Here is a 24,258-nt window from a genome sequence, read left to right on the forward strand (position 1 = left end):
TGCCACAAGTACTCCTTTTCTTTTTGCAAATACAGACTAACACGGCTGTTACTCTGAAACTTGTTTTACAAAGACACTCACAATGAGGACCCCAAATGAAATTTTGATCAATAAGAGAAAGTTGGTGGTATCTATGTCAAGTGATAATGGTTTTTAAACCCCATGGTTTATCAGACAGCCCATTTTAACCAGAATATGTCCTCAAGTTTCTGTTAATCAGAAACAGAAGATCCTAATTCTGCATGTTCAACTTTCTTCTGAATGATAAAAATAATCAGCAGACTCATCTTTTAAGTGCCTTGATCATTAGCAAAGGTTTCTAATCATTTCTCAAGCAGGGCATTTTGTGTTAGATCACACCACAATGGTGGTGGTTGCAAAACCCAAAGCACCAGTAGCTCCCAGAGAGGTTACCACCCCTCCATTTCATTCCCACACTCTACTTTCACTTTTCATTAGCTCTGTCAACACAAGAGGCACTTCCATGTTAAATGTTTCAGCTAAGCAACTGTAGCACTGTTTGTCCTGGCAGTTCAGTGCGTCCACACTAGCCAGACAGTTAACCTAAACTGATTCCACTCCCCCAACAGCTGCTGTATCCCCTGCCCGAAGTTCCAGGCTCAGCTCCCCAGAGCAGGGACATACAATGACAGCACAGGCTCCATTCCCTTCTGTCAGAACTGCCTGTGAAGGGCATAGAGCAGTACCATCCAACTGTGCTGACGGACCAATTGAACTAGTGCAGCTGCAACAGCTGCACATCCCACTGACACCAGCTCTGCCACAGTTTGAATTGAGCTGGAGTGGGCAGAAGCACTGACCAGGCTTGCTCAGAAGTGCTGTGACACTTGGAGTGTTTGCTCAACATCTGGAGAACTTATGTGAACAGATGGGCATTCCAAGCACTCCGCTCCATTGCGCAGGAAAGATGATCCAGCACTTGAGGCATTAGCCTGGGACCTGAGACACCCAGGCTCAAGTCTCTGCTCTGCCACAGACTTCCCATGTGCCCGTGGGGAAATCACTTAGTTCCTTTCTGCCTTAGTTCCCTCTCTTTCCAGTGGGGATCATAGCACTCCCCCCCCACCCCCCCAGGTATTGTGAGGATAAATGCAGTAAAGATTCTGAGGTGCTCAGTTACTATGGTCAAGGGGGCCATATAAATACCTGAGATAGATATACCAGACAGGCCTATCACATGCACTGGGAGGACTCTTCTTCATCTGCACCTCCAAATTATCTATTGCCTTGCTCTCCATGACCAGCTCCCATCACTATCCTGTAGGTGTACACGTTTTGCATTTACCTTGTTTAACCGCAAGATACCTCTTCTGCTTCTATCTAATGCCCTAGCCTATGTTTGCTGGGGAAAGGAAGTGAAAAACCTGTAATGCTTCAGCACGGGGCACACGGCAAAGCAGCCACAGGAGCTGTGAGTGCTGCAAGGCTGCTCAGACCAAGCCCACAGAGATTAAGTTCTTTCTCCCCATCTATATTCGGTCTTTCAGTTCCTTGTAAAAATAATTAAAATATTTCATCAACTTGAAATCTGATCAGCTAAAAGTAGTATTCAAAGTAGTTTCTCTGTCGTTTCAGGTACTATCCCTGCTCATGAGTCACCCTGACAATTTTTTGTGGTTTTTCAATTATATGTTTTTCCCCTCTCCTATTGGTATGCTATGCCCGGCACATAAAACAGGGCAAACTACACAGAATGGAGAACAGTAAAGCTAACTGTACAGAGTTTGCTCAAATGCCAAAGTAAACAAGCCGAGCAAAGCAGACTTTTTCCTCCAGTCTCTTTTGGCAAGAGAGTCTGCCAAATGTTATCCCACTATCCTTCAACGTTCCTCGTAAGGACAGCAGGATAACAATATTTCAGATAAGAGTGTGATTTTTAAGTAACTGTGTAACATTTCATTCTCTCTCTCCTTTTTTCAATTGAGACTGTAAGAAGTTTTTCCTGAAATTTCAACAGAAATCAAGGCGTCTTGCTTCTGTATGCATTATGGGTGGAAAGAGGAGAAGGAAAGGGTCAAAACCTAGCTCTTCATACTTGGAGCACTTAATAGCTAGAATTACAGCAGTGGTTCATCATCTAGATAGTTGCCTAGTTTTACAATAGGTGACATAAAAAGCACTAGTAAAGTCAGTATAAACTAAAATTTCATTCAGATAATTACTTGTTCAATACTGCTCTATATACTATACACTGAAATGTAAGTACAATATTTATATTCCAATTGATTTATTTTATAATTATATGGTGAACATGAGAAAGTAACAGGTTTCAGAGTGGTAGACGTGTTAGTCTGTATCAGCAAAAACAACGAGGAGTCCTTGTGGCACCTTAGGAATATAAATATTGTCCCTAAGGTGCCACAAGGACTCCTCATTGTTTTTGATGAGAAAGTAAGCTATGCTTCAGTAACAGTGTGCTGACACTTTTGTATTTTTAGGTCTGATTTTGTAAGCAAATAGTTTTTAAGTGAGGTGAAACTTGGGGGTACTCAAGACAAATCTAACTCCTAAAAGCCAGGTACAGTAATCTGGAAAGGTTGAGAACCACTGCATTACAGGACACGTGGAACTAAAACTGGCAAGTGCCGCACCAATACGGATCAAATGAGGACAACTGGAGTTTACTTTTCAACACAAAGGGAATATTTACTGTCCTAGCAGTTCCCCACTAAGAATTCCTTAGCTCCCTCCCCTCTACCCCTTGCCCAATAGAGAGATTCTAGAAGTGTAGCTTTGGGGAGCATGCCAGTCTTCTACCCAACACATGCTGCTGTTGGAATAGCCCTTTTTGAAAAGCAGACTGTTCCAATAACTGTTTCTTTTGATCAGTGTTCTGCTATTGAACTACAATGGGTGAATGGATGGGTCACTATAAAAAGTAATTTTCCCTCGCCGATACTCACACCTTCTTGTCAACTGTTGGAAATGAGCGACGTCCACCTTGATTGCATTGGCCTCGTCAGCACTACAAAAGTACTTTTCCCTCTCTTGATATTCACCCCTTCTTGTCAACGGTTGAGAATAGGCCACTTCCACCTTAATTGAATTGGCCTCATTAGCACTGACCGCCAACTTGGTAAGGCAACTCCATCTTTTCATGTGCTGTAATATTTATACTGTATTTTTCACTCCATGTATCTGATGAAGTGGGTTTTAGCCCACGAAAGCTTATGCCCAAATACATTTGTTAGTCTCTAAGGTGCCACAAGGACTCCTTGTTGTTTTTGAACTACAATAGAGGACCATATCTGACAAAAAAATGTTCATACAGAAGGCTCCCCACTTGATCCCTCCCCAAAATAAAATACTACTTTGCACTTACGTAGCAGCTGTTAAGAGGATCAAATATGCTTTTGTTCCTTTCTGATGCAAATGCCAACAAGCGAGGTTTGGAGTTAGATTCCGGAAGACAGACAAACTTCGGTTCCTGCCCTTCAGGCAGAGTGTATTTTTAAATGCTGTGTTTAAAAGCAGTTTAAAATTCAAAGCTCTGTGGAATGCAATTTGCTACAGCTTTGCAGTTGAGGGAGAGGAAGGGGCTCAGCTCACTCACTCATTGCTCAGAGTTTCATCTGGACTTCAAATGCTGAGGCTACAATATCCTCTTCACAACTCCTGCAGAAATTAGTATCCTCTTGACAACCCATTATCCAGTAGGAAGGAATTTGTTACACGGCTGTAAAGTAACCCTAACCCTGAACATATCTTGCAGTCAGTAAGTTTCCAAGGGCCAGGAGAAATATTCATTCTGTTTTCCCATGCTACAGATATCTAACGCTGCTATGATATTTAAGATTATCCCTTCAAGGTTAGGGACATACAAATATCTACCTAACTTATGCCCACAAATTCCAGGTGTACCCAATTTGCATGCCCACCTGGTATCTGCACATCTGCATTAGACGCACAAACATTTGTGCATTCCTAACACTGAAAATCTGGCCTTTGAAAACTCAGAACATCAAATTGTTTATCAAGGTCCTCGCTGTCTGGTTTGTATTTTACTAGATCATGTGGAGAGAATACAACTGCCAGCCTTTCAAAAGAAAAACAATCAACCCTTAATACTTAATTTTTTAAATGAGATGAAGATGTCACCTGACTCACCCAGTGATCTATTCCTTTGCCAGCTAGAAAATAGGGATTTGGGGCACCCCGTGTAGCCTCCAGCCCCACAAAGTGTTGCAGGCAGGGTCCACTGCCAAACTGAAGTTTAGTTTTATAAAAAAGGAGAAATTGGGTGGTCTTTCTAAGCACTCTTTTTTTATTAACTCTCCATGCCAGCAGCCCACTTCTGCTTCAGCGGGGGTGGGTCAGGCTGAAAAACCATCTGGCTCTCTTGGGCAGTGGTTCTTTCCAGAAGGGGTAGTCAGAAAGAAATCACTCTTTACTTGTGCAGTCAGAAATGGAAGGCAAAGAGAAGTCCATGTGCAGATGCCTGTTAGCATTTCCACTGCTAACAAATGGAATATCAGAAAGAGCTTGAGGGGGCTGAAGTTAGAAGGTGCACGCACACCCCTCCCCATTTCCATCTACTCCATATTTTTGAACAGGTGAACTTTTCACAAATTCTATTCTGCAGCTATCTCACCACACCTCATGCTCACCAAAGAGCTAGCAAACAGGGGATACAAGTCACAGACACTGCGCTCTCAACTGGGCCATTTTCTAGGTTCTTGTGAAAATGCTGCATATAAGCACTGACAAAAATGATACTGTCTCAGAAGATATGAGCTCTTACAGCAGGCACATACATGCTCTGCACATTAATCAAACCAGCCACAGCTGATAAGCAATTTTTCTAAAATTTGGAGGGGGTGAAGTGATCCTAGCCTAAAATCTTGTACAGCAAGTTCCCACCTGAAGAATCGAAACCCTTACCCCAAAAACAAGTTGACAAATGAGGAGAAAAAGAATTTTATAATAAAATTGCTGACAAAAGATTTTTCCTCCAAGGCACAGAGAATTTAGCGCATTAGCCTTTCACCTTTGCCGAGGAGTTCAAATGCACAAGTGAAAAGCAATTTTGATGATGTGCATCCTAGCGCTCTAACTGTGACCAGCACAAAGGCAACCTACAATTCAGGATGATTGGCAGTCTCTCTAGAGAAGCCCAGGACTAAGCAAGGGGTCTTGCAGGCCAGGAAGGATTAGAGGACATTGGCAATCTTGGGTAGAAGAGCCTGCACAGTGCCTGCTTGTAGTGTGCATGGCTGAATGCAGCACTATTAATCCCACATTTTCATGAAGCATTAATCCCCTACACAGAATTTAAGAGAAGCTGGCAAGGCTTTAGCTACCGCAGTGCAGGAGATCATGCTACAAACGCAAGACACAATTCAGACTGTTGGGATCCGGTGGTGGTTTGTTGTATTTAGGTCACGGTGCTGGTGCAGTGACGCCTGTGGGTCAGCTGCGTCTTTCACATCGGCATCGTACTTTTCAGAGTTTATCAAGGGCATCCTTTTACGTAGTGAATGTGTTCCATACTATGGAATACACGCATTCATTAAAATAGTTTATGATTCTGATTTTGGGGACAAGAGGACACCGCGTTTCTAAGACCCAGGAAGAAAGCCACCAAAGTAATAAAGCGGTGCTCTAACTTGTCTTTGTCTGATTTATATTCCTATCACCACTTTCAGATATTTACAGCAGACTCCCCTGCCTCTTCACGGAGGTTTCAAATATTAACAAGAATATTAGAGAAGCCAAGTGTTAAATCGCTTTCAGGATCCCCATAATCCTTTGCTACATCAGTAACATTCAGTGTTCCACTGTGTGAGAGCAGAGGTATAGATTTTAAAACAAGCCTAATCACAGATTCATTAATAGGCGGTACATTAATTAATCCAGCATGTAACTATCAGCAACCTGGTGCCCTTTATTAGACTAAAAAAAAACATCCTGAATGCACTTTATCAGGAGCCATGATTAGGTCAAGGTATTTCCCCAGGGTTTAAATGGGGGTGGTTCAGAGGGCAAATGGTATACTTATTCACCATCTCACAGAACTGATAAAGCCACTGAAAATGACTTCACAGCATTTACACCCACACCCTTCTAAATTCTATCCCTTGCTTGCTTTGTTTGTTATGTAATTACTTTATTGGATAAGAACCGAAGTGGGGCTCAGCTTCTAAAATAATAGACAGGCTGTTCCTCTTACTGGCTCTCTGGAAGGAACAGCACTGTCTCCACATCAAGCAGCTGAGTACTTGTGGGTCCATCCCTTCCATCACCATTGTTTCTCAGCACCTTACAAACATCAGCGAGTTTACCCCCAGAACACTCCTGTGAGGTAGAGGAGACGTATTATTGCCATTTTACAGATAAGGACCAGAGGCACAAAGATTAATGCCTGATTTTAAGAGGTAGTCAGCATCCGTAACCTCCTTTACAGTCCATGAGAACTGGATGTGTTCGCTACACTTGGAGGGAGAGGGAGATAATCAGGGCTTAACTTATTTGCTCAAGGTCACACAGAAAGCCTGTGGCAGAACCAGTTATAGAACCCAGAATTCATAAGATCCCAACCACTGACTCACCCACAAAGCCATCCTTCCTGCACATCAATAGCGAATCAAGCCACACAACACATACCACCACATTTTTCTGTAGGCCTTTAAAAAAAGGCATGTTCTAGCAAATTGCTTTTCCTGATTATTTCTGGAGTACTCAACACTGAGAATTATGCGACTTACAAGACTCACTTCACTTCCTTGATGTAAGTTAAGTAACCCATCAGCAATGACTGGACTAACAAGAACTAACCTACACAGTCCAAAATGATATGCCTCAAATAAGGATCCAGTCTCCCCACACAGTCACTTTGGTACTCGTCTTGCAGCCTGTTCTCTGAAGATGATCCCTTAAACCTGTGGAGTCCCACCAACATCAGTGCAGCTCTGCATTGGCATGTGGGTCCACCTACATAGGCCCACTTACAGGATCAGGATTTAAATATACCAAAGGAAACCGATATGAAAGTAAATACATAAAACAAAATGGTCAGAAAGAACGTCAAGTGGGCATCCAGTCAGTTAATATTTCAGCGTGAAATTCCCTTCATCCTGAGGTTTGCCTTAGATGCTTAGGGCTCAATCTTTTCTGCATATATGAAGTCGTACACTGTTGCACATTTTAAGTCAAAACCAGTCAAAACCACTATTTCCATAATAGCTGATTTTACAAGATACAGAACGGTGCAGATCTTATCAGTAAGAGCACCAGGACCATAAAGATGTTTCAGTGACCTGAGACGGGAGCAATATTCATAAATCAACACTCAATGTCATAATGGCGGGTAAGTGCCAAGAGTAAGTTTCTTTGGGTCTCCATCCCCCTCCCCTCTGCAAAACAGCTCAGGAAAGGGGAAGCATTCCCAAGTACAGCAGTAGCTGTGGAAAAACCTGTTGCCCCTTGGAAACTGCAAGTATATTTAAGTATGCCCCTTCTTTTGGCTGATAGTCTGGGAAAGGTCAGTGCTGCAAGGGTTGAATACTGAAGGAAACATGCAAGACTCCAGCTAGTAAGGAGAACAAACTAAGGCTCCAAACCTGCAGTGAGATCTGCTTGCACAGACTCCTGCATCTGTGCTGAGACCCATTGTTTTCAATGGAGATAAGGGTCTATGTTCACTTCCACTGAAGTTGTTAGGGCAGTAGCTGGCAACCAACTCATGGTCACTGCCTCCCAGGTTCCCATCCACTTTTGCTTCCCCCACTAATTCTACCCGGTTTGTGAGCAGCAGGTCAAGAAAAGCGCCCCCCCTAGTTGGCTCCTCTAGCACTTGCGCCAGGAAAGTGTCCCCTACACTTTCCAAAAACTTCCTGGATTGTCTATGCACCGCTGTATTGCTCTCCCAGCAGATATCAGGAAAATTAAAGTCACCCATGAGAATCAGGGCACGCGATCTAGTAGATTCCGTGAGCTGCCGGAAGAAAGCCTCATCTACCTCATCCCCCTGGTCCGGTGGTCTATAGCAGACTCCCACCACTACATCACTCTTGTTGCACACACTTCTAAACTTAATCCAGAGACACTCAGGTTTTTCTGCAGTTTCGTACCGGAGCTCTGAGCAGTCACACTGCTCCCTTACATACAGTGCTACTCCTCCACCTTTTCTGCCCTGCCTGTCCTTCCTGAACAGTTTATAACCATCCATGACAGTACTCCAGTCATGTGAGTTATCCCACCAAGTCTCTGTTATTCCGATCACGTCATAGTTCCTTGACATCACCAGGACCTCCAGTTCTCCCTGCTTGTTTCCAAGGCTTTGTGCATTTGTATATAAGCACTTGAGATAACCTGTTGATCGCCCCTCATTCCCAGTATGAGGCAGGAGCCCTCCCCTCACAGACATTCCTACCACATATCTAATGAAATCAAACCACCATTCACAGTAATGTTGTCATTCAATTTCAGTGCCTCAGCATGAAATAAGGAGACTGCAAAAATTTGCTAATAGCCCGTACTACTCGAGACCATTTAACTGGTGGCTGTTCGGGTGAACTGACTATTTATATATTGGATTAAGAGCTTACTTGTGAAATTTAAAATCAAGCGGCAGAGCTACTTAAAAGTATATTTCAACTGCAGAATTAATCACTCTGCATGACATAAGTAGCTCTCTGTACCACTGATAATTTTATTCACCAATACATTCTTCATGATTTACAGACTTAATAGCCACCGACAGAAAATGAAAGCCTGAAAAATGTAAGATAGTTGTGCAGATAGAGGACAAAAGCATAAGTGTTTGATGTGAAAGGATCACTTATTTACTACAGAACTTTGCAAGTCGACTCAACACTGAATGTTACATTTCACTGTAATCTTGTATTTTAAAATTCAAATGACATACAACTAGAGGTACCCATAGAGTGCTCTGGACACCTATCGCATAAATTAAGAAGAAGTCACAACAGAAAGCAAAAGATATACCCCAAAATATATTTGTCTCGGCCCACACCTTTGATGGCTGAAAGAGACATATTTTGGGGCAGTCCTTTTTTTTAATGTTACGATTTTTAATTTACAGGATAGGTACTTAAAGTTGTATTTTTAAAATGTAATAATCATTTACAAAATTAAAGTGAAAAGTAACATCCAGAATTAAACAGATTTACATAATATAGTGAAATATAATTAAGTGATCCTTTTGCATCACTTATTTTATGTTGATTTTCTTCCATCTGCACAGCCATCTTATGCTGTTGCAGGCTTTCATTTTCATCTGTGGCTAATAAAAGAAAGTGGCAGGTAGTTTAGGTACAAAAATTAAATTCTAGTTTTTAAAAAGTTGTACAGAACCTAGTACTAGGGATTTAAAAATCCATTAAGATGTTTTATTTGGATTTAAAACCTTTTTTTTTTGCAATATTTGCAACCCAAACATAGAAACTTTCTCCCACTTGAGAGCCAGAAAGTGAGGACATAAGTGAAATTGACTAGTGAAAAAAAATGGAGAGACTTTCACTATGAAGGGCTAACTAGTGAGTGTATTTTCACTGACTAACATTAATGAAAAACAAAAAGTAAAATATAGAAAACAGTGAAATTATTTTTAAACCATGCTCAACTTCAATCATCTAAACTAAGAAATTCTCTTTTTAAATGTGTTTTTTAATCTCACAGCATCCCTTTACAATTGACCCACTTCAGCTCAAACTCAGATATCTACTGTTTCAGAGTCATTCATCAGGTACCTGGTGTCAAATTATCACCGAGCATTGGACAATCCCGTACCCATTAAAATAAAGATGTTTCTCACAGAAGCCTGTTTACACAAAAGGACAGTATGAGAAGTAGCTCTGTACCTCAAGTTCAGTTTCTCTTCGATTGATGTCATCTGTGGATTGGTTTAACTTTTCCAGTTCCCCCTAGAAAAGAGCAAAAACACAGGCATGCACTGAGAAATCAGACACCAACATGACGGAGAAGGAAAGGTTCTATTACGTGTCATCTGGCATCCCCCAAAGCAAGCACATTAGGGCTCTGGCTGGAATGTTAAATGAAAACAGAGATTTGAGACATTTGGAGGAACTCAGCCAGAGGTTATGGGTCTATTATAGGAGTGGGTGGGTGAGATTCTGTGGTTTGCAATGTGCCTGATGTCAGACTAGATTATCACAATGGTCCCTTCTTGGCCTTAAAAGTCTGTGAGTTTACCACCTAGTCTCAGCATTCAGCTACTCAGGAAAGAGAAAAACAAGCGGAGAAATTTTGCTCATATTCTAGTTTTAATGAAGTACAGTTCTTGCTTTGGGTTATTCTTATTTAGTATTAATAAATATGACATATAATCTGTATCTTAAAAGAACGTGGCTAATGTCAGCTAGTTCCTAGTAAGAGAGTTTTTAAGACAAGGCCATTTGTCTTCACGGAGGTAGGGAAGGAGGTATAAACACAGACAAAGGCACAAAGACAAGGATTAGAAGATAGTGTTAATACTGTAACAAAAACAGGCACATGCAAAGACAGTAAGTATAAAAAGGGACTCCTCTTGCAATACATTAGAAGCAGTTACACCAATACCCTCTTTCTGCAACAGAAGTATCAGAATTTGGCCCTCAATGTTGAATTGTACAAAAAGACCCCCATCATGAATTGATCAACTATTGAGTGACTGTCCACCAAATTACATTAATTAATCTGGTCACAATGAAAAGATGACAGGTTTCAGAGTAGCAGCCGTGTTAGTCTGTATTCACAAAAAGAAAAGGAGTACTTGTGGCACCTTAGAGACTAACAAATTTATTTGAGCATAAGCTTTTGTGAGCTACAGCTCGTGAGCTACAGAAAGCTTATGCTCTAATAAATTTGTTAGTCTCTAAGGTGCCACAAGTACTCCTTTTCTTTTAACAAAAAGATATTAGTTCCAACAATATAGCTTTGTTACCCACAGAAGTCAGATTTGATTTCAGACTTTTAGGATTTTAAAGACAATTTTTTAATTTTTTTTCTAATAGCTAGTTTTCATACATATTTCAAATTACTGTTTTGTTATCTAGATAAGAAGGTTTTGCCCCACAAATGTTAAAGCAACAGACATTTATTTAACCAGATGACCACAAAAAAAAAAACCACCACCACAATTTCATTAACAGCATGCAATCAACATCCCAGTATTGTTTAGCTAAATAGAGCCATATTCCAAATAAAAAAGAACCCAAGGACAAAATTTTAGTCATTGGGAGCTAGTGCACCTCAGTCTCTGAAAAATCAGGCCACTTAAACATTGCTTAATTGTTTGCAGGATCAGACTTATCTTTAGGCACCCACATCTGAAAATGTTGCCACAAATCTGTACAGCTCTGGCAAAGAGATACAGAAGACAAGAGTTATGACAGGTAGAGGCCCGATCCTGCAAAGATTTCTACATGTGCTTAACTTTATACACAGCCAGTAATCCAAAGGGAATACTCCGTGCATAAAATTAAGCCTGTGTGTAGGTCTTTGCAGGATTATGGCCACACTGATCTTTCCACCAAGCAGTTGGTCAGGGCATGAATTTGAAGTGGGACGGGAGGAAGATGGGGAACTTTGTTCAAAAAAAAAAAAAAAAAGATCCAGGAGCATTTTAAAAACACAGGTAAAAGGAAAGTAACATTTTGTATTTCAAGCCTGTGTTTTCCTTTTTAATTAAAATCCCACCTTTATTATTAAGAGTTTTATACCCTCACTCTAGGGTTAAAAAAAAAATCAATCCTTTCTTGTAATCACAACAAAAAATGCAAAAGTCAGAATTTTAATTTAAAAGAAGGGAACAGAGTCATGACAGAGAACATTTTAATAGAAAATAGAATAATCTTAAGCAACTAGCATGAACAGCTTAAATCATACTAATTCAACTTCACAAATGCCCTTGCTCAGCTGCAGGCACCAAGCTAAGAGAGACCATGACCCCCTCCAACAACCTTATTTCAGGTCTCAGCTTCAAACATGTTTCTTTCCCACCTCCAAGCCCAATCTTACTGAACAGCCAAGCCACAAATGATTCAGCTCTGGTCTTCTAACTATTGCACAGCGCTTTGAAAAACACCCTGTACGAAAGGTACTGAAAAAAATCACAGTCGCATTGTCTTGTCTGTGTGCAGACACACACACACACTGCAGAAACCGCTCTTCAGGTATTCTTGCAGCCTGTGCTCAATATCACAGGAGGTTTCCCCTTGGGTTTGCAAAGGGGGCAGGTTGCTTTAAGTCCCAGAAGGCTCAGAAACGCCCCCCCCACCACCACCACCACCACCACCACCCACCCACCCACACGCACCCCCCTCCGATGCTGCCTATCCAGGGTGGGGTGACTGGCTTGTTCCCAGCGCACACAAAAGGGGGGATAACGGGGATCTTTTAAACCCTCTCTCTCGAAGAGGAGCAGGCAGGCAGCCGGTGCTCCAGCAGCCTCTCCACCCATCCGCAGAAATACCCCAGCAGAAACCTAATGAGCTCAGCGGGCAGATGCGGAGCGGCTGCACGCCCCATCGGGGCGGGAAGGGGGATGGAGTAGCAAGGGGGTAACACGGAGGAGATCTAGGGGACACCTGTGCAGGGCTGGGGAGCAACGCAGGGACCTCCTGCCCCCAAAACCAGAATCCCCTCCCCGGATCGCAGCTCCGTGCAGGACCGTTCCACCCCAACGATGAGGCCCATGGCTCCGGGCGCAGGGGCTAGGCACCGTCGGCCCAAAGCGTGCGGGCTCGGGGCTGAGCCAGCCCCCGGCACCGGCTGCCGCCGCCCCGCAGCATCCCCGGGGCTCGCTCTCCTGCCTCACCTGGATCCTGGGGTCCACCTCTTCCTCCTCCTCGGGGAAATCCGCCTCCTCGGGCCGGCTCCTCCGGCCCGCGGACTCCATGGGGCCAGGCTCGGACCTGCCTCCGCCGCCTGCAGCTGCCCGCGGCCGCGCGGGGAAAGGAGCCCCGGGGAGGTGTCGCCGGCCGCGCGGAGGAAATCCGCCCCCTGCCTGCCGCTAGCTCGCTCGCTGTCAGCCGGGCACCGCCTCTCTCCCGCCGGCCTCGGCCCATCCCCCCGGCCGGGCTGCCAAATCAGCGGGCGAAAGCAGCCTGCCCACCCCCACGGTGACAAGCGCCGCCCCCCCCCCGAAAAGCCCGGCCCCGCGTGTTCTTGCCCGCCCCGGGCAGCCGCCTGCTGCGTTCTCGCTTCTGCTTTGTGCGGCTGCTTCTCACGTGGGGAACGGGGGCAAGCGGCCGGGGTGTTCTGCAAAGCGCCGGGCTGCTGGCTCGGCAGGGAAGGCTGCCAGCGGGCCGCTGTCCTCGCCACAGGGGCCTGGCTCTGCCCAGCGTCGATAAGAGAGCCAGCCCCTGGCAGGTGTCACCGGGAGGGAGCGAGCGGGGACGAGCAGCCCCCCCCCGCAGGAGCCAGTCCAAAAAAAGCCGCGACTCATTCTCACCCACTCCTGCCCCTGGCCTAAAGGGCAGCTGCTGCCTTGTGGAAAACTTTGAAAACCAGGCTCCTGAGAAACAGTGGTGCCTGCCTCGTTTGGCCCTGGGGGTTTTGGTTTTGGTTTTTAATTGAGGAAACCCCCTGGGAAAACAGGACCTTGATTGTTTCGCCATGCCTCGCTTGCAAATGGACCTTTGTGACATCACAATCAGCGCCCCACAACTGCGGTACCGCAAACAACGCTTAGGGGCTTCAGGTGCAGGGCCGGGCTAGCTCGTCACAGGGCTTTCCCCCCCGGTGTTTGCTGGTGAGGTTCCAGGGGTTGAAATGTTTTTGCAAAGCACTGTTAGAAGCCTTGAAAATTCAGTTCAAACGAGGTTTCTGAGCCAACAAATTTTGGATCTAGTGCATGCAGCAAACAAATAAACTCCGCCCAAAAAACAAACCAATGCTTGTCTTCATTATAGCAGCAAAGAGGAACGTCGTCCGAGAACCCTGGGTGGTGTGTTTAAAAAAAAAAAAAAAGGCTACTGGCTAATGTAGCAAAAGCAAAGCATACATAGTGTAGAGCTCTGTTTGACATTTGATTTGGTACTCTATGAGTCCTGGGTTTATTACAGGATACCTCAACCCCAGTGAGAAGGTAGTAGAGTTAACCCCTCTCTCCTTAGAACAGGAACAGTAATGGGAGGCTGCAGTAGGAATGCTGGCTCTTGTTCCTCTTGTCATCAAAAACTGAAGATAGGAGAAGTAAAATCAAAGCTCCCACGTCCATTTTGCCTTCTGTCCACACAAGGGATATTCTTGGTCTCTGCTTAAGGTTACCAATTTTCTAATTGCAGAAAAGGGAACACCCTTGCCCTGCCCCTTCTCCAAAGCCCCCCCCCACACCCACACACTTGCTCATCTTCACCAAGATGGGGATGAGGGATTTGGGGTGCAGGAGCAGGCTCTGGGCTAGAGCAGAGGGTTCAGAGTATGGGAGCAGGCTGAGGAAGGGGTGCAAGCTCCTCGAGGGAGTTTTGGGTGCAGGAGGCGGTTCTGAGCTGGGGCAGGGGCACGGGAGGGGGTGCGGGCTCTAGGTAGAACTGACCTCAGGCAGCTCCTGGGAAGTGGGAACATGTCCCTCTGGCTCCTAAGTGGAGGGGAGGGCCAGGGGGTTCTACACACTGCCCCAGGCTGCAGGCATAGGCGCTGACTCCATGGGTGCTCCAGGGCTGGAGCACCCAGGGGGAAAAATTGGTGGGTGTTCTGCACCCATTGCAGCTCCCCACCCTCTCACCTCAGCTCACCTCCTCCCCTGAGCGCACTTTCCCCCACTTCTTCTCCCAGCGCTTGCCACCACAAAACAGCTGTTTTGCAGCATAACAAGCTGGGGGGGGGGAAAGGAGTCCAATAGGGGCAGGGAGGGGGCGGAGTTGGGGCGGGGACATTGGGGAGGGGGTTGGAATGGGGATGGGGCGGGGCGGGGCCGGGGGGCGCGAGCACCCACCGGTGCCAGGAAAAGTTGGCGCCTATGGCTGCAGGCACCGCCCCCGCAGCTCCCATAGGCCAGGAGCCATGGCCCATGGGAACTGCGGAGCAAGCACTTGGGGCAGCACCTGTAGACAGGGACAGCACATAGAGCCTAGGAGCCAGAGGGACATGATAGCCACTTCCCGGGAGCTGCATGGAGCCTGCCTGCTCCGCTGGCACTACGGCCAACTGGACTTTTAGCAGCCCAGGCAGTTGTGCTGACCGGAACCACCTGGGTCCCTTTTCAACCAGGCGTTCTGCTCGAAAACTGGACACCTGGCAACCCCATCTCTGATCATTTAAGGTGATGTGGTACAGAAAAAGGTTTGTTGTGCCCTTTTCCCTTGTTTTGTGATAGATTTTAAAAAAACAGCCCTCCTTTAGATGAGCAAGGAGGTTCTCCCTGGGGACCACCCACCCTCTGGCTAGAAGTATTAGCTTTGGAGTTAACCCCTTTTTTCCCTGGAGGAATGAATTTAAAACCATCTGCCGTCATCCCTATCAATCAGAGATCTTCTTTTTAGAAACTTCCCCTTATCTCAGTAGTTATTCTTTGAGCCAGACATCCTCCCTACACTATTCCTTCTGGCCCTATAACTTAGGCCAGGTCTACACAACAGACCTATATTGGTATAACTACATAGCTTGGGGTGTGAAAAATCCACACTCCTGAGTGATGGAGCTATACTAACCTAGCCCCCCCCCCCCCCCATAGATAGTACTGTGTTGACAGGAGAGCTTCTCCCGCCAACATCGCTACTGCCTCTCTGGGAGGTGGATTAACTAACAAAAGCTCTCTGGCCAGCATAGTAGCATCTTCACTAAAGCACTGCAGTAGTGCAGCTGTGACCCTATAGCGCTGTATGTGACCCTTATTATTTTCAAGGCCTTCCTTCTGCTTGCTAATAAGGACCTTTCTTTACACACGCATACATATTTCCTTAACCAAACTTAAGGTAAATAATTATTTAATTTCCTATTTGTCTTACAACCTCCAAGAGACTTTTCAAAAACGGGTGGCCCTTTGTGAAAGCACTTTCTTTGCCAGAGATTCACCATTCCTACAACTGAGGGCTGAGGAAGCTCCCGCTCCTGTTCTCTGCTCTTCCACCAAATCAAGGAAAGATAAAAGATAATATTCCAGAGATTTATAAGGTGAAAAAGTAGATAAATTACAAATATTGCTCGAGCCTTCTTTTATACAACAATGCAGCAAAAAAAAGGAGGGACCAGGTGTAAACATTTTTTATTTTAAAATACCATACACCTTTGAAGTGACACCAACGGCCTAAAACAATGAGGAGGACATAAAAGCTGCATAAAAGCAGAAAGAGAACACAGCTACAAATCATAGGTGGACTGTTTGAGGTTGCTAAGACAGCTTTACACCACACAAGGCTGTGGCAGAATTTTTTTTTTTAAACTATTTCATTAAAGAAAAACAGTTATGGCCTGATCCTAAGAAGTGCTGAGCACCTACAACTCCTACTGAAGCAAATTAAGGAAATCTACAGAGAAAAACCACACAGATTTCAGGACATCTGTGTCAGATATCAGGACATCTGTGTCAGATATCCTTCATGACAATCATGGAGCCCTCTCATTCCCATGGCAACCGGGCTCCCTGTGAAGCCATGCTGGCCCACTGTCTCAAAGCCCAGAGCAGAAACAGAGAATTAATGCTGACAAGCCCAGAATTCCCGCTACCATTTTCCCATGGGTTTTCTGGAAACTGTTGCTATGTAACATGGATCTTCCTCAGCTTTGCCACCCGCACCCACAACTCACATAGCTCTGATCACTTAGATTTCATATGTAAGGGCAGGCTTCTACAGGGTTAAGGATGGAGGAAAGTCACTGCTTAGTCTTCATTCTCCTCTCACAGACAGATTTTAGGCCATTTGAGTGAGGTCTCTGCTCCTGTCATCTGCCCACGGCACAGAATCCTAAACAGAATACAAAGAAAAAAAAATACAATGGGAAAGATAAGTTGCCTCCTCATTACTAAATTATGCTTGTTATTGATTTAAGTATGTGATGCCTGTGACAGGTTGGACCTCCTGGGATGTCACCTGATGTGCTGGGATGCCACTGAGGCAGACTATTTTACCTGGTCTTGCTGGGCTAGCCTTTTCCAGCCAAGCACACAGGCAGGGCCGCACCCAGCTGCACAGAGAAACAGAGATCTGTTCTGAGGAGGCTCAGCTTAAGGGGCTTGCCACAGCATCCAGATGTCCACCCCCCTTGGAGTACAAACACAAAATTATATGAAATTCACCTCTTCCCTCAATGTGGAGGAGGGTATGCACAGCCTCTCACCCCCCAGTTAGAAATCACATAAAATGGGTTATACTATAAACCAGAAATAAATTTATTAAACTATAAACAGGTGTATTTTAAGTAGTTAAGTAGCAGACAGAACAAGGCAGATTACTAAGAAAATAAAACAGAGCACACAAACTAAGCTTAATACATGTAGCCAGTTTCTTAGTGCAAGTTCTTACCCTAAATGTGGTTCTAATAACCATCTTCACAGGCCAGATGCCCTTCCAGCCTGGGTCCAGTTCTTTCCCCCAGGTTTGTCCTGGCAATCCTCCATCACAATACAGGGTCGGGGGGGAGAAAGGAACATGGCCAAGCCAATTTTGAGTGACTGGCATTGCAACCTGTGCCTGGAGTCACAGCACTAATCATAGTCTTTTTGTTTTTTTCTCCCCATCAAACAGTGCTCACTGGTTAATCCAAGCCTGCCTGAAACATCTTAGTGAAACACAATAATGACTTGTGCTTAATTTTCGGCTTTTTACATTCAAATTGAGTGATTGTTGTAGTGTTGTATATATAGCAGTGGATTTTGTACAAATTTTGCAGGTGGTAAATTACATATTTTTAAAAAAAAATCTATGCTCACATTGATATCTTTGTTCATGCTTCTTCTGAGAGCTCAATTCAACTAAAATGCTTGAGAAATGAAATTAGCACACAAAACAAAGATGCATCACAGCCCCTGAATGTATATAGACACTAGTATTATACAGGCATTTTCTGGACTGATTAATGAATATTTGTTTACTAAAGACCCATTTGCAGTTGATGGAAAACTTTGGAAAAACTGATTTAGAGACAATTCTGCTTATAGAATCCTGTTTCTCTTCCTGAAGGGAAATTTGCATGAAAATAATATCTTTGTTTTGAAAAATGCTATGGCTCCTGCTGATTATTCACATCAGCCCAAAGCATTTTCAAACAATATATATTAAATGTTTTAGAATATTCAAATAGCATTACTGTACAATTCAGTTTTAAAATAACTCTTACCATTGAACCAAATACTGGAAAGACAAACAGTACAATTTTTAAGAAAAATAGACATTTGAGAAAGTAGAATTTGGACCCATTCGTTCTTAAATACACAAATATGTGGGGATAAAATCCTCTAGATAAACCTGTGGAGCAAAAGTCATCCCCGTGGGGTAACTCAATGAATTTTTGTGCAGTTACACCAAATTTGAATTTGGACCACAGAATTGCCCTTGTAAAACAAACATGATACCTTTCTTTTAAACTGCAGTGGAGTTGTTGCTCTATTAACTAACTTTCAAAGCAATTATACTTTTGGAAGTCAGGGAAGCATATTATATGATATATAGCAGTATATTTTAAACACAAAGCAGGATCTTGCCCATAATCATAGGCATGAAGATGATGGAGTTTGTGAAGTTCCTTGGAAGCTTATATATGACATGAACACATTTTTTAAAGTAGTCAAATTCCTATAGTACTTCTGGTTTATGTAGTTATACTGTGCGTGCTACACTTCAGGAAGCTTTGAGTCCTCTAGATTACTCTTATTTATAATCCAATCTAGGAAATCTCACACCCATATAAGTAGCACCCTCCATCCACAGGAAAAAAAACATATACACATTCATTGGTGGGAATGAGCATTTATTCTACAGACAGATCATACCAGGATTTCCCCCACCTCCACTGCATTTTAATTAGAGTAAAAAAAAAAAAGTGAGTGAGATAAGAAAATAAATATTCCCCCAAAAGCCTCTTTGTTTCAATTCTGTTTAACAAGTAACACTTAAGGGTGATTAAAAACCATATACCACCTGGGCTTCACAGAGCTACAATGTAAATAGGCTGATTTAAAGAGATATGCTATTTTCTAGCACTAAAGTTCAAGAAGTTTAATATTCTTCATTTAAAAAGAGAACAATTAGCATTACTAGCCAAATTGTTTACTGGGCTGACTTTAACTGTGTCTTACATTTTTATGCATCTTTTAGACTGAACCGGAAATCACATACATTGGATCATTGTTTATCTTCCTCTTTCAGGGGAACATTTTTCAACCTGTATAAAAATATTTTTTTTCCTTTTTTCCTGCAATTTCTAATTAGATTGAGCCATTATCTAATAGCCCGTAGACACATTTCCAGGCACATTACACCCAGAGAGAAATAGCACAACTTCTTGTGTGTCCAGAAACAAACTCTGAACTACCCTTCCAACCTACCAGGTACAAGAAATGTTGCTTGCAATCCCCCCAGAACACCACATATGTTGGCAAATCCTATTGCTTGAATATGAAACCCTTGATGACAACAATTTGAGTAAACTCATTAGCTAACTATCTCAAGATCAAATCCGCACAGACACACCCCTGGAACCCCGACCTGGGAGATTCTATCTACTACCCAAGATCCATAAACCTGGAAATCCTGGGCGCCCCATCATCTCAGGCATTGGCACCCTGACAGCAGGATTGTCTGGCTATGTAGACTCCCTCCTCAGGCCCTACGCTACCAGCACTCCCAGCTACCTTCGAGACACCACTGACTTCCTGAGGAAACTACAATCCATCGGTGATCTTCCTGATAACACCATCCTGGCTACTATGGATGTAGAAGCCCTCTACACCAACATTCCACACAAAGATGGACTACAAGCCGTCAAGAACACTATCCCCGATAATGTCACGGCTAACCTGGTGGCTGAACTTTGTGACTTTGTCCTTACCCATAACTATTTCACATTTGGGGACAATGTATACCTTCAGATCAGCGGCACTGCTATGGGTACCCGCATGGCCCCACAGTATGCCAACATTTTTATGGCTGATTTAGAACAACGCTTCCTCAGCTCTCGTCCCCTAAAGCCCCTACTCTACTTGCGCTATATTGATGACATCTTCATCATCTGGACCCATGGAAAAGAAGCCCTTGAGGAATTCCACCATGATTTCAACAATTTCCATCCCACCACCAACCTCAGCCTGGTCCAGTCCACACAAGAGATCCACTTCCTGGACACTACAGTGCTAATAAACAATGGCCACATAAACACCACCCTATACCGGAAACCTACTGACCGCTATTCCTACCTGCATGCCTCCAGCTTTCACCCTGACCACACCACACGATCCATCGTCTACAGCCAAGCTCTGCGATACAACCGCATTTGCTCCAACCCCTCAGACAGAGACAAACACCTACAAGATCTCTGTCAAGCTTTCTTACAACTACAATACCCACCTGCAGAAGTAAAGAAACAGATTGATAGAGCCAGAAGAGTTCCCAGAAGTTACCTACTACAGGACAGGCCTAACAAAGAAAATAACAGAACGCCACTAGCCGTCACCTTCAGCCCCCAACTAAAACCCCTCCAACGCATTATTAAGGATCTACAACCTATCCTAAAGGATGACCCAACACTCTCACAAGTCTTGGGAGACAGGCCAGTCCTTGCCTACAGACAGCCCCGCAACCTGAAGCAAATACTCACCAACAACCACATACCACACAACAGAACCACTAACCCAGGAACTTATCCTTGCAACAAAGCCCGTTGCCAATTGTGCCCACATATCTATTCAGGGGACACCATCACAGGGCCTAATAACATCAGCCACACTATCAGAGGCTCGTTCACCTGCACATCCACCAATGTGATATATGCCATCATGTGCCAGCAATGCCCCTCTGCCATGTACATTGGTCAAACTGGACAGTCTCTACGTAAAAGAATAAATGGACACAAATCAGATGTCAAGAATTATAACATTCATAAACCAGTCGGAGAACACTTCAATCTCTCTGGTCACGCAATCACAGACATGAAGGTCGCTATCTTAAAACAAAAAAACTTCAAATCCAGACTCCAGCGAGAAACTGCTGAATTGGAATTCATTTGCAAATTGGATACTATTAATTTAGGCTTAAATAGAGACTGGGAGTGGCTAAGTCATTATGCAAGGTAGCCTGTTTCCTCTTGTTTTTTCCTACCCCCCCCCCCAGATGTTCTGGTTTAACTTGGATTTAAACCTGGAGAATGGTCAGTTTAGATGAGCTATTACCAGCAGGAGAGTGAGTTTGTGTGTGTATGGGGGTGGGGGGGATGTGAGAGAACCTTGATCTATGCAGGAAATAGCCCGACTTGATTATGTAAAGAGTTGTCACTTTGGATGGGCTAGCACCAGCAGGAGAGTGAATTTGTGTGGGGGGGTGGAGGGTGAGAAAACCTGGATTTGTGCTGGAAATGGCCCACCTGTTGATCACTTTAGATAAGCTATTACCAGCAGGACAGTGGGGTGGGAGGAGGTATTGTTTCATGATTTCTGTGTGTATATAAAGTCTGCTGCAGTTTCCACGGTAAACATCTGATGAAGTGAGCTGTAGCTCACGAAAGCTCATGCTCAAATAAATTGGTTAGTCTCTAAGGTGCCACAAGTACTCCTTTTCTTTTTGCGAATACAGACTAACACGGCTGTTCCTCTGAAACCTGTCATTCTGAAACCTGTTATTTTTAGCATATGGTGATTCACACTGTTGAATTAACAGTTTTATGGACTTCCCCTGATTGATTCCTGTTTGTTGGTCTTCACAGGGACTTTCCTTCTTCACTCTCTAGTTCCCTTAGGTGGGCCTTTAGATTGGAGCACACCTACACTTGGGGGGAAGGGGTTGATCTAAGTTACGCAACTTCAGCTACATGAATAATGTAGCTGAAGTCGACGTACTTAGATCTACTCACCGTGGTGTCTTCACTAGGGTGAGTGGACTGCTGCCACTTCCCCGGCGACTCTGCCTGCGCCTCTTGTGGCGGTGGAGTACAGGAGTCGATGGAAGAGTGCTCGGGGATTGATTTATTGCACCTAGACTAGATGCGATAAATCAACCTCCACTCGATCGATCGCTGCCCGCTGATTCGGTGAGTAGTGTAGACATTACATCCATCTGTTCCAGTAACCACAATAAGAACTCTGAAGTCCCATCCTTAGGCATGGACGACTGTATGGAATTTCCCTTTGGAAACCATTAACCCAAGAGTCCTAGTTCTGTCACAGGGATCACTAACTGTGAAGCACTCTCTCTCTGTCCCTCCCGCAAAGGGTAGAATGCACTACCTCTGTTGGATCCATGAAATGAGAGACTAGGCTTAGGGACTCTTCAGATCTCCTGTTTAACAGCCTTGGCTAGTAGCCACAGGGAAATCAGGCCATTCCCCTCCCTATTATTAATTATGGGAGTAGGGGGAAAACAGTATAAAAAACATTGTGAATTTTAAGTGTATCCAGAATCCTGAGGCTACCTCTTAAGCACCCAGTCCCACTGCTTGTCAGATCAACAGCAAATCTCCCACCAATTTCAATAGCAGATCAAACCGAAAGGTATTAATGTGCCCCCAGCAATGTCTCTTAAAAGCAGTGTTGCCGTGTGAGCAGCTGAGTCCTAACAGCCCTTCTTTCCTCCCCAGTCTGAGAATTCAGTGATGTTTCAGTAGCAAGAGAAACACCACGGCAGTTCAATACAGAAAACTCCCTTTCCCCTCCCTTCACTACTCATGGGTCACCTGACCCAAACTCCTTTTGACACTTAATAGAACATAATACCGAGACAGGAAAATGGGGGCAAAGGAGGGATTGCACACATTTAATTACAAACAACAAATTCCAGAAAGCAAAGCATAGGCAGGCCTGATTTTCAAGAAGTAATGACCACCCACAAAGCTAGCTGACTTCAATGGGAGCTGTGGATGTTCAACAATCCTAAAAATAAGGCCCTATACTTCTTTTTATTGAAACCTCCTCGGTTAATATTACTTGAATTCAGGGACAGAATAGTTCTTCCAATTTACCAGAAAGGAGCACTTTTCAGCTGCAAACATTAACATCTGTAAACAACCTTAAACATTCAGAGGCCTCAATTCTGCAAATCCTTAAGGACTTAGCAAAACTTCATTCACCTCAGTCACATCCATGAGACTAGACAAATGGGTGAAGTTAGACATGGGCTTTAGTGTTTGCAGGATTGGAGCCAAAGTATCTAGTCATAAAAGGACCCCCTTATAAAAGCAGTGAGTTCCCCTCACAGTATCCACCTGAGGTTACAGTTATTTCACTTTTAATCTTTGAAATTTGTTTTTAAAAGTGTTTAAAAAGTAGAGGATCACGCTTTGCTCCTCCTGTAGGCTGAGCTGTGCACTCAATGAGAGAGCTACACATGAAGGTGTTGTCTGTGATGTACAGGCAGCAGCAAGGGCACCAGAGAAATTCCTCTGCCTGCAGCAATTTGGTGGCAGGGGAGGCAATGAAGACCAGAAGTGGGGGGGACCAGAGCTGAGGGTCACAGGTGGTTCCTGACACCCCCTCGTCTCTGCACAGAGCTGCTTTGTCCTTTGCCTTCCAGTTACTTGTTAACCTGCCCCTCATCCGCTATTTTTTCTCCTTCTCCCATCACCACTGCCCCATCCCCCTGGTCCCTGTTGCTTTCTTCCCCCTTCCAGTCCACTTTTCCCCTCCCACCCAGATGCCCACTTCCCCCTAAAAGCCTCTCCCGCTAATGCTCCTGATTTCAGTTTGTCTGTCACCTGGAGTCTATTTCCCCACACTGCAAGTTACACTGTTGGCTGGGCTATGTGTAGGCAGCAGCTGGGAGCACCAGGCCATCTAGGCCCTCGTTCTCCTCTGAATCAGGCTTTTCCGATTTTCACCAAAATCAGTAGAGTTCTGCCCATTGAGGCCTAGAACATCCCCTGACATCTTGGAAGTGATTGGCTGCAGTGTTCCAAACTTACTTCTTTACATAGACGAGCAGAAATGCTATGAAGTTGGTCCGGGAAAGCAAGGCCCTACACAATCAAGTGCTTGAAATTTAAGGGCTTAATAATTGTTTGACAAACAGATTGCACTCTTTACTCAGTGGCCGCCCTACCAGACAGGAAATTCACCAGTCACTTAGGTTATTAGGTTAAGATCGTAACATGAGGTGATAATTTGTGCTTCTTGTAAGTGGGCTCCTTCTCCAG

At 44.3% G+C, this 24,258-nt stretch overlaps 1 protein-coding gene and 1 long non-coding RNA gene across 3 annotated transcripts in view; both read right to left on the bottom strand.

Moving 5' to 3' along the window:
• Positions 1-13,041, bottom strand: part of SH3BP5 (SH3 domain binding protein 5) — a 62,634-nt gene extending 49,593 nt beyond the window's left edge. The window contains exons 1-2 of one of the 2 annotated variants that reach the window (XM_048838743.2): positions 12,800-13,041; positions 9,843-9,905 (exon numbers count right to left, since the gene is read on the bottom strand). In XM_048838743.2, the coding sequence (XP_048694700.2) occupies positions 9,843-9,905; positions 12,800-12,880 (144 nt within the window). In that variant the 5' untranslated portion in view covers positions 12,881-13,041. Of the gene's footprint in view, positions 1-9,842; positions 9,906-12,000; positions 12,099-12,799 lie in introns of those variants that run through there. The other variant, XM_048838744.2, reaches the window with a different exon arrangement.
• A 3,131-nt stretch (positions 13,042-16,172) lies between these two features.
• On the bottom strand, positions 16,173-22,186 carry LOC142070862 (uncharacterized). Its single transcript, XR_012666781.1, has 2 exons — positions 21,985-22,186; positions 16,173-16,889 (listed from the first exon to the last, which is right to left on the bottom strand). It is a non-coding gene; the product is annotated as an uncharacterized LOC142070862 (long non-coding RNA).
• Between the last annotated feature and the right edge of the window lie 2,072 nt (positions 22,187-24,258).

The sequence above is a fragment of the Caretta caretta genome, chromosome 2, assembly GCF_965140235.1.
Source record: "Caretta caretta isolate rCarCar2 chromosome 2, rCarCar1.hap1, whole genome shotgun sequence".
Classification (NCBI taxonomy): Eukaryota; Metazoa; Chordata; order Testudines; family Cheloniidae; genus Caretta; species Caretta caretta.